This window comes from Episyrphus balteatus, chromosome X (assembly GCF_945859705.1).
Source record: "Episyrphus balteatus chromosome X, idEpiBalt1.1, whole genome shotgun sequence".
In the NCBI taxonomy this organism is placed as follows: domain Eukaryota; kingdom Metazoa; phylum Arthropoda; class Insecta; order Diptera; family Syrphidae; genus Episyrphus; species Episyrphus balteatus.
The window spans coordinates 7,824,977-7,839,732 of NC_079138.1; the positions used below are offsets into that span (position 1 = coordinate 7,824,977).

Consider the following 14,756-nt stretch of genomic DNA (forward strand, 5'->3'; position numbering starts at 1 on the left):
ATTTTAAAAGGTTACGATGCATCGGCAACATTTTATCTGCAAGAATGTGCGTTTGTAAGAACGCACATTCAAAATTAAGAAAGGATAAGGGTCGTTCTTTGTGGGCAATAACCTTTCTGCAAAATGTGTTTTCTGTGAACACACATTGAAATTTGCAAGATAATAAGCTTTAAGTGAAAAATCCATCTTATAGGTATTTAGACATAGGTACTATGTAATATAGCTCGACTAATGTGATTTTTATCGTTCATAAAAAATCCTACTTTCTAAATTAAGATGAGAAATATATTCAAATAGGAAACAAGCTTGCATGTTTTGTTGCTTTCGCTCAAAATATCAGAACGATCGTATGATTTCGCTAAAGTATACCGACCCATTTTTTTTTTTTTGACGTAATTAAGTCTTATTAATATTGTGCAAAAGTTTTATTCTTGTGACGTACCTACCAAAAACGGATAAAATGTATTTGCAATTTACACTTTTTATTGATTGCCTCAATAATCACCCATTCAGTTATCAGATTCATAAATCTCACTTTAAATCTCCCAAATAGAAAACAACATAATAAGTAATGGAACTATTACCACAAACAAATAAAACAACAACAAAAACCTCACGCCGACCCAAACAAGTAGTTGGATGATCATCCTATCGATCATCTCAAGAAAACAAAACAATTCAATTCAACAGCACATCTGAACCTCAGACTCAACGCAGAAAGAAACAATATTTCTGATAATTACTAAAGCAGCGCGAAAATAAAGTTCAAATAACACAGCAATAATAATTTCTAATCGCTTCGGGTGGTGCGACGATCAACGATTGTGATCCCATCCATCATAAAAAAAATCTCTTGCAACAAATTCCCAGCCTGAACCCAAAATTAAAAAGGGTTATAGACCGATTGTATATCTACCTACACGAGAAAAAATGTAGTTAGGTACCTAATCCACTTGAAAAACAAAACTCTTTGCTACATACAAAAAGGACAATGAAAACGACCTAACGGGATTTTCTATTTTCAACAGCTGCACTAAACCAGAGCATCAGGGCAACAATAACAAACCCTAAGAAAGAAAAGATTGGTCGCGACATATAAGTGGGTACATTCATTGACTTTGAAAAAGATAATTGCAAATATAAATCTATGCAAACATCGTTTGATAGGTATGTGTCGTGCTATACATACCACCATATACCCATATCCTAATAAGACTCATCTTCAAAGAAAGATGGATGGAGCCAAACGCAAATAGCAATAAAACCATCAGGCGTTTGAGTAGTAGGCAGCTATGAACACGAACTACGAGAATATGATACCAACACCATCTAATGAAATTCTAATAGCTCAAGCATCGCGTCGTACCACGATATAACTACATACATCAACTTCGCATTCGCACAAAGAAACCATGCACTGAAAAATACAAATTCCTTGACTGTAAATTCCAACAAAGAAAAAGGATAATCTACCTATACCTACATAAATTTGTATATATTCGAGTGGCACGCGACGACGAAAACCAAATTCTTTGTTACATGCCTATAAATAAAAATAAAAAAAAAAGGAAACAATAAAGATGACCTAACGGGATATTCTACCTCAGCAGCTGCACCACAAAAGAAAAGGGATCGACGACAACAAACCTCAAAACAAGAAAACAAAACAACAAACAAGTGTTGACGGGAGTTCATGCCACAAAAACAAAAAAAAAAATAAGTAGGTAGGTAGGCTAACTGGATGCCGATCATTTCAGTAAGTATATGGTGCAATAAATACCAAATACGCAAAGGGATAACTTCAATAAACATGTTATTCAAATGGTCAATACCTGTAGCTATGTATGTCATACATGAATCAAAAAATTGATTCAGTCGTCTCAAAATGAAAAATTTTCTACGAACAAATTGATGTTCTTTAAAAACTTGCTGTTAACAGGCGCCAAGTTAAAAACAAAATACATAACAAAAGACAAGCCGCATACCTAAATACAACTTAATGCGTAGATGAAAACACTGATTGGAGTGTTGATTGTAAGAATGAATCAATATTATTATGTGAATAATAGGTAGGTGGGAACATAGTTGCAAATTAATTGTTAAATTCGAAAGCTAAAATCAATTCTGATTTAGAACCACTTTTGAAGAATGCAAATAAATTTTTTCATCGTATGTAGGTACATAAGGTAGGTGTCTTCATTTTCTATGCGTCAGTAAGATACTTTGATGCCTAACACTTTTGTCATAAAATAGAAAGAGTGAGGATCATCTCATTGTATAATTTAACGGCACACGACGAAAGGATGTATCTAGGCATACATACAAGTGGGTACCTCTCCTGTCTCCTATGACAAAAACAAATACAGTGTGCCAAAACAACCATAAAGATTCACATTTGCATCGCAGTTGAGTAGTTAATTACAACAACAAATCTGAAAACAAAAAATAATAAAAAAAAGAAAACAAAACCCATCCCAAAAACATGACTTAACAAGATCCATCGGAATTTACAAAGTACGAAAATCTTTTCCAAGATAGAAAGACAGCTGCGCACAATAACAAAACAAACATACAAAAAATAAACGAGACGAAGATGAGATGAATACAATATCAGTCACGTAGGCGATCTGAAAGGGTTAGATACCTACTACTATTACATATGTATGTGCAATAGAAATAATTTATGACCTGCAATAGCTGTGGTGACTTTGTAGAATAGTAAATAGAGCACACACACTTGTTTCTATTCTATTGAAGTATTATATGTGAAATGTTAAAGTTTTCAAGATCTTTGTAGGTATATACAGGAGAGTATCTCAAGATAGATCCCTGAAAATTTATATGTAAGTATTTTTGTAAGGGAAAAAGGCGAGATTATTGCCGTATTTCGATTTATAAATTGTAAATTGTAGCTGATATTTATTTGATTTGAATATCACTTACTAGCTTTATGTATTTTCTGCTGATTGATTTGACTTTAAACAAAAATAAACTCACAACACAAACACCATGTACCGATATTCTAAGGTCTTTTTTAATAAAGTTTTTTTTTTTTTACGTTTATGTATTTATGCAAATAATTTAAGGTAGGTCACTTGGTGTCGATCCGGCTCGAAGGACCTTGTAAAAATAATAAAGTTGAGTGGACTGTATATTTATGTATTCTGATTAACCAAATTAAATGAAACACAAAACAAACTTTTCTAGTGGGACCATGCGTCCTGTTTATTCGGCGATATTTTTCGACTGACGGTTTTGGTCGAGGAAGAAGGAAGGGAAGAAAAAGGAGATACACACAATTGTTGCTGATCGCCTGTTCGTTTGAGATGTTGAGTGTGTTGAGAGGCTTCTCCTGCGGGTAGGCACGGATTATTTAACACATCATAAGACGTCTTTTCTTGATTTTTGTGGGAAATTTATTCAATTTATCAACATATCAAAATCCTCCTTCATTTTCTTATGCAATAATCGGATGGTATGTGATAATAGCCCTGTTCCATTGAAGGTGGTAGTCTACTAGAAGATGTTTTGGTTAATCTAGTACTATCATCTACTCATGCTCTTCTTCCCGAGTTCGCTAGTAAACTACTAGTAGTACTTTGCCACCTCCCAAACGAACTGGGCTAATGATGGTGAAAGACAAGCAGATCATTTTCCACTCAATGTTCGATTTTTCAGCTGAAAGTAGTCGTATCGAACTTTAAAAAAAAGCAAATTTAATCTGTTTATTTTGCTGGATTTTAATTGATGGACCTTCTTTATATTGCAGCAAATCATTATTTTTATTTTAAAATCAAGGGGCACGGTAGTGCCCAGCCAAGTTCTCTAGCAACTTTGGCACTACACCCTTATTTACAGGAAACAACTCAGGCCATTTTCGACCCCCCTCTAACTTCCACACCAAAGATGCTAGAAATTTCAAACTCACTACATTTGTTGAGCTCGTAAAAACCAAACTCCTCACAAAATTTCAGCCTCCTACGATGAGTAGTTTCTGAGATATAGGGCTTCAAAAATCGCAAAAACCGTAACTGACTCACTGACTCACTGACAGATCATCAAAATTATGGAGAACTTCCCGATATCGTAGAAACTTGAAATTTTACACGGTGATAGGACTTGTGGTGTATACAAAGGAAAAAATCGAAAATTTGAGATTTTCAATTCAGGGGGCGTGGCATCCGCCCATTTCCGCTGAATTTTCATCATATATTATAGAGCACTTCTGATTATCGTAGAATCTTGAAATTTGGTAGAATAGTAGAGCTGGTAGTTAATACAAAGGAAAAAATTTAAAACTTGAGAATTTCAGCCAGGGGGCGTGGCAACCGCCCATTTCCGCTGAATTTTCATAAATTATTATAGAGCACTTCTGAATGTCGTAGAATCTTGAAATTTGGTAGAATAGTAGAGCTGGTAGTTAATACAAAGGAAAAAATTTAAAACTTGAGAATTTCAGCCAGGGGGCGTGGCAACCGCCCATTTCCGCTGAATTTTCATAAATTATTATAGAGCACTTCTGATTGTCGTAGAATCTTGAAATTTGGTAGAATGGTAGAGCTGGTAGTTTTTACAAAGGAAAAAATTTAAAATTTGAGAATTTCAGCCAGGGGGCGTGGCAACCGCCCATTTCCGCTGAATTTTCATAAATTATTATAGAGCACTTCTGATTGTCGTAGAATCTTGAAATTTGGTAGAATGGTAGAGCTGGTAGTTTATACAAAGGAAAAAATTTTAAATTTGAGAATTTCAGCCAGGGGGCGTGGCAACCGGCATTCCCGCTGAATTTTCATAAATTATTATAGAGCACTTCTGATTGTCGTAGAATCTTGAAATTTGGTAGAATGGTAGAGCTGGTAGTTTATACAAAGGAAAAAATTTAAAATTTGAGAATTTCAGCCAGGGGGCGTGGCAACCGCCCATTTCCGCTGAATTTTCATAAATTATTATAGAGCACTTCTGATTGTCGTAGAATCTTGAAATTTGGTAGAATGGTAGAGCTGGTAGTTTATACAAAGGAAAAAATTTTAAATTTGAGAATTTCAGCCAGGGGGCGTGGCAACCGGCATTCCCGCTGAATTTTCATAAATTATTATAGAGCACTTCTGATTGTCGTAGAATCTTGAAATTTGGTAGAATGGTAGAACTGGTAGTTTATACAAAGGAAAAAATTTAAAATTTGAGAATTTCAGCCAGGGGGCGTGGCAACCGCCCATTTCCGCTGAATTTTCATAAATTATTATAGAGCACTTCTGATTGTCGTAGAATCTTGAAATTTGGTAGAATGGTAGAGCTGGTAGTTTATACAAAGGAAAAAATTTAAAATTTGAGAATTTCAGCCAGGGGGCGTGGCAACCGCCCATTTCCGCTGAATTTTCATAAATTATTATAGAGCACTTCTGATTGTGGTAGAATCTTGAAATTTGGTAGAATGGTGGAGCTGGTAGTTTACACAAAGGAAAAAATTTAAAGTTTGAGAATTTCAGGCAGGGGGCGTGGCAACTACCCATTTTCACTGAATTTTCATCAAATATAGAGATTTTATATTCTACAGCCATACCTTGCAAAAAGTAGTGAAATCACAACAAAAACATTACTGTTAAAAAAAGAGCCAAGTTCTCCTATGTTGAAATTATGCTGGCACAAAAAGTACTGAGATGTAAAAGTGTACCAAGTTCTAAAGTTTGGGTTCAAATTCGTATCAATAAAATTTTGATTGTTTACTTGGCAATTTTTGAAATAACTTTAAAAATCGATAATTAAGAAAAATTGTCAAGAGAACAATCAAAATTTTATTGATACGAATTTGAACCCAAACTTTAGAACTTGGTACACTTTTACATCTCAGTACTTTTTGTGCCAGCATAATTTCAACATAGGAGAACTTGGCTCTTTTTTTAACAGTAATGTTTTTGTTGTGATTCCACTTTCTTGTTGTTATTTATAATTTAAGCGTAGCGTGACTGTGTACTGAAACAGCTGCTGTCACGCTACACTTAAATTATAAATAACAACAACAAAGTGGAGTTTTAAAATAAAAAAAAATCCAAAATTTAAGCTGAATGAGTTATCGTATTCATATAGTGGTAAAGTTGGAAAATCTTTTTCCAAGTTCGTAGACCAAAAAAAAAGAACCTTTAAAATAAAAAAAAATCGAGCGGAAAATTCTAGAATACATAAAAGAATTCAAATGACTGAAATACTCTCACAGCTCTGTTAAAAATATTTAATCCTATGTACTTTTCCTTGAAATATAAAATTGTCAGATTCAGATTATTAAAAAAACATATTTGCTTTCAAATTATTTATTTAAACAAAAAGTGCAAGACATAACCCCAAACATTGTATTTTAGGTCTTTAAGAAAATACCACATGACGAATATTGAATTATATACGTACTCCTACTAGCAAGCATACTAATTATGTCACCATACTTTTTTCTTTTGCAAAATTACTGGCAAGCAGGGTAAAAGAACAACTGAAAAATATTTGCAAAAAAAAAATTATTATTGGAAATTAAAAAATTTAGCATTAAAAAAATTTTATTGCAACTGAAAAATATTTCCATTGAAAATAGAGTTTTTATTGCAAATAAAAATATCTGTCATTGAAAAAATTGTTTGCATTGAAAAAAAAAAAAAACCAAATCAAAGCATTAAATTTTGTTTTTAATATTCTTCGAATTTTTTTACAATTCTGGAGGTTTGACCATACATAAGCTATTTCAACTATTATATTGAACCTAATGAATGGTTGAATATCCGAAGTTGTAAGAAATTCGACGAACATTTAAAAAAAATATTTAATGCACACATTTTGCAATGAATTTTTTGTAATGCAAACATTTTTTTTAATGCAAAATATTATTATTTACAATAAAAATTTTATTTTCCATGCAAACATTTTTCAGTTGCAGTAACATTTTTGTAATGCAATTTTTTTTCATTTTAAACAAATGCTTATAACTCTGCTGGCAAGTTGTCACTGGTGTAATTGGAATTGCAACATGAGTCGGATAAATACTCTTGTGTCATGTTCTTAAAGTGTCCGTATCTAAAATACAATAAATTGGTTCTATGCCACTTGCATACAATGTCAATAATAAATGCTTCTGTCTTTTAAAATCCATATATTATGGCCTTTTGGGCTTGAGAATCACTTTAAAATCTAAGAAGTAGTCGTAGTCCTCAGAAAAGAACTGTATTCATAAGATTTCACTACAAGTACACTAAAATGTATGTTTAATATTTTTTTAGAAAAGCAATATAAAAAAATTACTATCTATAAATTACATATTTAATCCTATGTGGGCTTGAGGTCTTTACTTAGCTTTATCTAATTTATAAATCCGACGTTTCGAGTGTGTTTACACTCTTCTTCAGGGCTAAAAATTTTTTTAAAATCAATTAAAAATGCTTATTACAACAAAAATCCAATTTACTTACATTCTATTTAATCTAAAGAAATTAATCTTAAGATCTTCTTAATCTTTGTTTTGTTTTTTGGTTTTTTTTGCTTAAATATTTCAAAATTCAAAAATTAAAAGTCTTGAAAAAGACGTTTTTAATCATTGAAATTTCAAAATATAAAAAATTTTCAAATCAATTTGATAAGAAATTCAAAATTTCTTATCAAATATAATCTACAAAATCAAGTTAAGTTTAAAAACTAAACCTAAATTTAAATTTACCATTAAATAATACTTAAGCTAAATTTATCAATTGAACAAACTGACTATAAATATTACTAAGTCCTTCACAATCAGATCTTCTATTTACCGTATTATCGGTATCTAATATATGTAACATTTCAATTAACATTCTCTTACTATAATGTTTTTCTGTGTCTAAAATATCTACGTCAGTGAAATTTGGTCTATGACCCTCATCAATACAATGCAAAGCTAAAGCTGTTTTTTGCGAATTTCCGCTATTTATATCAGATCTATGACCAGCTATACGATTCTTTAGTTTTTGCATTGATGTACCTACATAAACTGAAGGACAAGAATTTGTCCCATCTCCTAAACATTTTATTTTATAGACAATATTAGATTTTTCATTTTTAGAAAGTTTACCTTTTAAATTCGAAAACAATGAAGTTCTTAGGATATTTGCCGACTTAAAAGCAATGCGAACATTTTCTTTATTTCTTATAGGAGCGTTTAAAATTCTATTTGAAAGATGAGGAATATATTGAACACTTCTGTAAGAAAATTGTGTAACATTTGTTACTAAATTTGTCTGAACCAAAGGATTGAAGTATTGATTCAATAATGTTCGTATTATATTCAAAGGAAAGGAATTGGAAAGTAAAGTATCCGTAATTATTTTAATGTTTTTTTCGCGAAAGACAATGCCACTAATACTCAATACTCTATTAACGAAATTTTTTGCTGTATTGATTATAACTTGTTTAGGCTGTTTAGAATTGTAATTAATAAGACGACCTGAAGATGTTGGTTTCTTATACCAATCAAATATTAATCGATTATTTCTTCTTATCACTAGCACATCAAGATATGGAAGTTTTCCATTATTTTCAAACTCAACTGTGAACTGAATTTTCGGATGAAATGAATTTAATGCAGTTAGAGTTGAATCAACATGACTAGATTTAAGAATAATAAAAATATCATCAACATACTTTGTAACTATTTTTGGTTTATTGGGAATTTTATCAAAAACATTGTCTAGTAAAGCCTCCATTACGATATCTGCTAATATTGGAGAAGCAGGACTTCCCATAGGAACTCCTTGTTTTTGTTGATAAAATATTTTATCATATTCTAAATAATTGTTGTCTATTACGCAAAAACGTAATATTTCTAAGAATTTCAATTTTGGAATTCTTGTATGATCTTTAATAATATCCCAACTCTTCTCAACTAAATCAAATACTAATGGGATAGGAATATTAGTAAATAAAGAAACAACATCAAACGAAACAAGGATATGATCCTGTTCTAAAATAACTGGTGAGACAGTTGAAATAAATGATGAAGCGTTTTTAACATTGTATTTAGAGTTGAAAGTTATATTATTTAAAATTTTAACCATGTATCTGGATAATTCAAAACATGGGACATTTATGGATGAACAAATTGGCCTAAGTGGAATATTAGGTTTATGAATTTTATATAACTTTCAACTCTAAATACAATGTTAAAAACGCTTCATCATTTATTTCAACTGTCTCACCAGTTATTTTAGAACAGGATCATATCCTTGTTTCGTTTGATGTTGTTTCTTTATTTACTAATATTCCTATCCCATTAGTATTTGATTTAGTTGAGAAGAGTTGGGATATTATTAAAGATCATACGAGAATTCCAAAATTGAAATTCTTAGAAATATTACGTTTTTGCGTAATAGACAACAATTATTTAGAATATGATAAAATATTTTATCAACAAAAACAAGGAGTTCCTATGGGAAGTCCTGCTTCTCCAATATTAGCAGATATCGTAATGGAGGCTTTACTAGACAATGTTTTTGATAAAATTCCCAATAAACCAAAAATAGTTACAAAGTATGTTGATGATATTTTTATTATTCTTAAATCTAGTCATGTTGATTCAACTCTAACTGCATTAAATTCATTTCATCCGAAAATTCAGTTCACAGTTGAGTTTGAAAATAATGGAAAACTTCCATATCTTGATGTGCTAGTGATAAGAAGAAATAATCGATTAATATTTGATTGGTATAAGAAACCAACATCTTCAGGTCGTCTTATTAATTACAATTCTAAACAGCCTAAACAAGTTATAATCAATACAGCAAAAAATTTCGTTAATAGAGTATTGAGTATTAGTGGCATTGTCTTTCGCGAAAAAAACATTAAAATAATTACGGATACTTTACTTTCCAATTCCTTTCCTTTGAATATAATACGAACATTATTGAATCAATACTTCAATCCTTTGGTTCAGACAAATTTAGTAACAAATGTTACACAATTTTCTTACAGAAGTGTTCAATATATTCCTCATCTTTCAAATAGAATTTTAAACGCTCCTATAAGAAATAAAGAAAATGTTCGCATTGCTTTTAAGTCGGCAAATATCCTAAGAACTTCATTGTTTTCGAATTTAAAAGGTAAACTTTCTAAAAATGAAAAATCTAATATTGTCTATAAAATAAAATGTTTAGGAGATGGGACAAATTCTTGTCCTTCAGTTTATGTAGGTACATCAATGCAAAAACTAAAGAATCGTATAGCTGGTCATAGATCTGATATAAATAGCGGAAATTCGCAAAAAACAGCTTTAGCTTTGCATTGTATTGATGAGGGTCATAGACCAAATTTCACTGACGTAGATATTTTAGACACAGAAAAACATTATAGTAAGAGAATGTTAATTGAAATGTTACATATATTAGATACCGATAATACGGTAAATAGAAGATCTGATTGTGAAGGACTTAGTAATATTTATAGTCAGTTTGTTCAATTGATAAATTTAGCTTAAGTATTATTTAATGGTAAATTTAAATTTAGGTTTAGTTTTTAAACTTAACTTGATTTTGTAGATTATATTTGATAAGAAATTTTGAATTTCTTATCAAATTGATTTGAAAATTTTTTATATTTTGAAATTTCAATGATTAAAAACGTCTTTTTCAAGACTTTTAATTTTTGAATTTTGAAATATTTAAGCAAAAAAAACCAAAAAACAAAACAAAGATTAAGAAGATCTTAAGATTAATTTCTTTAGATTAAATAGAATGTAAGTAAATTGGATTTTTGTTGTAATAAGCATTTTTAATTGATTTTAAAAAAATTTTTAGCCCTGAAGAAGAGTGTAAACACACTCGAAACGTCGGATTTATAAATTAGATAAAGCTAAGTAAAGACCTCAAGCCCACATAGGATTAAATATTTAATTCAACAAAGGTCACGAAGTAAGAATAATTTAATTAATCTATAAATTACTATCACATTTATGTATATCTTGTCAAAGTGATTGTTGAGCTCAAGGTGGTTAAAATCTATGTGAAAAAAAGAAGCAATTAATATCTTAAAACCTAGTTTAAAGCTAGAGTAGTTTGTTAAATATTTTTTTCAATGCATGTGTGTCTTACCAAAAGTAGAATTTCGCTTTGCATGTGCTTATTTTGCATTTTTATTATTTTTCAAGAGTTATTGTGGTTCAAAATTTCACTTAATTTCAAAAATGAAAAATGTGAAATTTTACTTTTACAATTTCTCTTGAATTTTATTATGTACATCGAATTGAGAGAAACTTAATTCCCAAACCTTTATTTCATTCCGTAAGTTCAAAATGTCTTCATTCAGTTAACAAAAGAAAATAACTAAAATTCAAAGTTTCGCAAAACTTATGTGGTGTATTGCCACCTAAAATATATTTTTAGTTTTTTTTTTAGAAAAACGAAAATTCTATAAATGTATGTGTGTGTGTTTTTTTTTATTAAGAAGTCTGTTTGAGAGCTGTTATTGGTGGTTACATATCGCACCCATGCACCGTAAAATGATATATATATATTTTTATTCTATTTGTTTGAGAAACCTTTTAAATAAAATCAATGAAAACAAAAATTCTCAATAACTCAGCAACAATTATATTTACACACAAACTTTGTATAGTACCCCCTCGTATTTCACCATATAATTTCGAAGAAGAAATCACAGAAGGAATGCGCACACAATTAATGTGTTCCAGCAGCCAAGGCGATCAGCCATTTAATATAACATGGCTAAAAGATGATATACCCATTCAAATTAATAACGAAAACGGCGGTAGTGGCTCGGGCAATGGAAGAGCTATTCAAAAATCTTCAGATCCATCTTTGTATATTAACGAATATGCTCCATTTTCGAGTATTCTATCAATCCATAACGTCAGTTCCAGGCACAATGGCAATTATACCTGTCGCATAACAAATCGTGCTGGATCTGTTGAGCATACAGCGGTTCTTTCCGTAGCCGGTAACGTACAAATTTTGTATTCAAACAAATTTAATGGGCACCTATTAAGCACGGGTTTCATTTTCTTTTTATGCACAAAAAAAAAAAAAACAACACAAATTACCAGCACAGTAAAAATATAAATCGCACCTTTTTTTTAGTTGAATAGATTATTTTAAATAACTGTTATTTGCGTTGGAATATCCTAAAATTTAACGGAAAAAGGCCTAAAGCTACATATATGTACATTAGAGTGGTTCTTATTTAGGACATACAGTTAGATAGCTGCCATCCATCCATCGGTTGAAAATGTTAAGAAAAAATATCCCTAGTTTTTTTAGATTTGTATTCGACTCCCTTCCTCCCGGATTTAAAGTGAAATTATCATATAAAACATATCCTTTGATTTGTACAGGTATAGGTATCTAATTTTATATGGGCTTTTCCATTAGACTTGCGGATTGTAACGGGAGACAGAAATAAAAATCCGCACAAATTAGAGAATTTTTTTTCGCTACTTAGAACTAATTGATGTCCATCCAGAGTGGAATTTCAGAAAAAAAAAAAACAATATAAGGACCACCTTAATGTACATTTAATCCATCGGGGTCTTTGTATATAAAATCTATAGTACTATCATGAAAAAAAAAACAGCGCCACCAAAATAGTAACCTAGCGAACGAACTAAAAACTATGTCAAATTTCAAACAGAAATGTTTATCTTATCTCCTTACTCCCATTATTGAATTCGATCTAAGCGCCCTCGCAACCACTCAGGTAGCGAACAAACTAAAAAATTTCACTTCATGATAGTACTATAGATTTTATATACAAAGATCGGGGTGCATTTGGACATGAATCGTATTAATACTTGTGGTATTTGAAAAGAGCATGATAAATCTAAAAAAAAGGGTGTTTGACATTATTATTTAAACATGAAAAAAATATATACCTTCAGTAATAAATATAGTAATTTGGTTCATTATTTCCCAAAACTTTTTTAAAATGTTTAAAAAAGGTTTTAGTGCCTTAAAAAATAATTATCTTAAGAATTCTGTCTTGTGTTTCGCTTTTGCTTCGGAATATAGGTATAATGCGTTACAATTATTCCAAGACATATTTTCAGAACTAAGCTAACTAAGTTTGATTTGAATTTGTAGTAGACTTCTAATAAGTAAAAAAAAAAATTAATTAAACTTTTTTGAATAAAATCATTCTCAAAATTTCTGAGAAATTTTGCAATCCAAATATTTTTTTCTTCTTATTTTTATTTAATTAGAAAAAGTGTTAAAAAAATTGTCCAAACGTTGATAAATATTATGCTCGAAACCAGACATCTTCGAAGTCCATCCTTATTAAATAGGATTGATTAATAACTACAAAATTCAAGTTGAATACCTTATAGTACGTAGGAATTGCAGAAAATTAACGATAACTCTTTGGCGCCGGGTACAAAGGTCTTAAGTCAGAAAATGTAGTTTTAAGGAAAATGAAATTGAAGTTTCAATTCTTGTTTGTAAATCTGAATATTATTATTTTTAAAAAGTAATGATGCAGAAACATCATTTATAAGATCTATTTTAACATCCATATGCTGTTGACCAGAAAATGACCGTTTTAAAAAATAATTTGTGTTGACTTAACACTTTAGAGCCATTTAGTCTTCAAAAATAAACTTGGTCCAAAGGTGTTAAGTCAAGAAAAATCTTTGTTTACATTGATAACAAGGTTTAATTTATAAAAGAAAGTTGGAAATATTAATGTGATTAATTACCAAATGTGAAAATTCTTTTTGAAATAATATAATACAGTAGAAAAATCGCTTTTCGTTTTTTTTTTTTCTTCCTCTTGACTTAACGCTTTAGGATCAATTGCAAATAAATGCAAGAACAAAGGAGTTAAGTCAACTTACGCCCTTAGTACCATACAATTTAAAAAAATTTTGACTTAAACCCTTTGTACCGAATCATTTCTAACGGTAGGAGATACGCTAGAGCTATGGCGATAGGATCAAACGAAAGAGAAAAAAAACTGACTGAAGTCCAATAAAAATCCGAAAATCGATTTTTTGACTTAACCCCTTTGTACCCGGCATCAAAGAACCGGTCGAACAAAGCTTTTTTTATAAACAGGCAAGGGTACGTACCCCTGTTTTTTTTTTCTTTTTTTTTACATAAAAAATAATTTATTCACCTATATAATGTATAACATGAAATATATAAACGGTTAATCAAATATCAATTGAAAAAAAAAAATTAATTTTGCATTAAAAAAAATATTTATTGCAAATGGGTAATTCCATGAAAATGTGGACACGAATTTTGAACAAATTATGCAGTTTTTTTTGTTAATTATGAAAGTAATAGTTATGCTCCGTTCATGGATAGTAATTTCGTATCAATTTATATTAAAATTAACAACAAAAAATTATTTATGTATCGGAAATTTTTGTGAATGTAACGTGAGTTACCATGGAATTGCCCAAATAAAAAAATATTGCATACAAAAAATATTCGTTGCAACTGAAAAAAAAATTGCATTAAGAAAATTTGTATTTTAACTGAAAAATATTTGCATTAAAAAAATATTTATCGAAAATAAAATTATTTTGCAATGAAAAAAATTTTTCTGCATTGAAAAAAAAAAATTCAATGCAAAATGTGTGCATTAAATATTTTTTTAAATATTCATCGAATTTCTTAATGATTTATTTTAAATTGTAAGAAATTCGACGAATAATAAAAAGAAAATATTTAATGCACACATTTTGAGTTGAATTTTTTTTATCAATGCAGAAAATTTTTTATTTACAATAAAATTTTTTT

General features: G+C 29.9%; 1 protein-coding gene across 1 annotated transcript in view; it reads left to right on the top strand.

The window, feature by feature from the left end:
• Positions 1–14,756, top strand: part of LOC129920710 (cell adhesion molecule Dscam2-like) — a 135,722-nt gene that overhangs the window by 103,439 nt on the left and 17,527 nt on the right. The window contains 1 exon segment of the mRNA XM_056002248.1: positions 11,611–11,952. Coding sequence (XP_055858223.1) covers positions 11,611–11,952 — 342 coding nt within the window.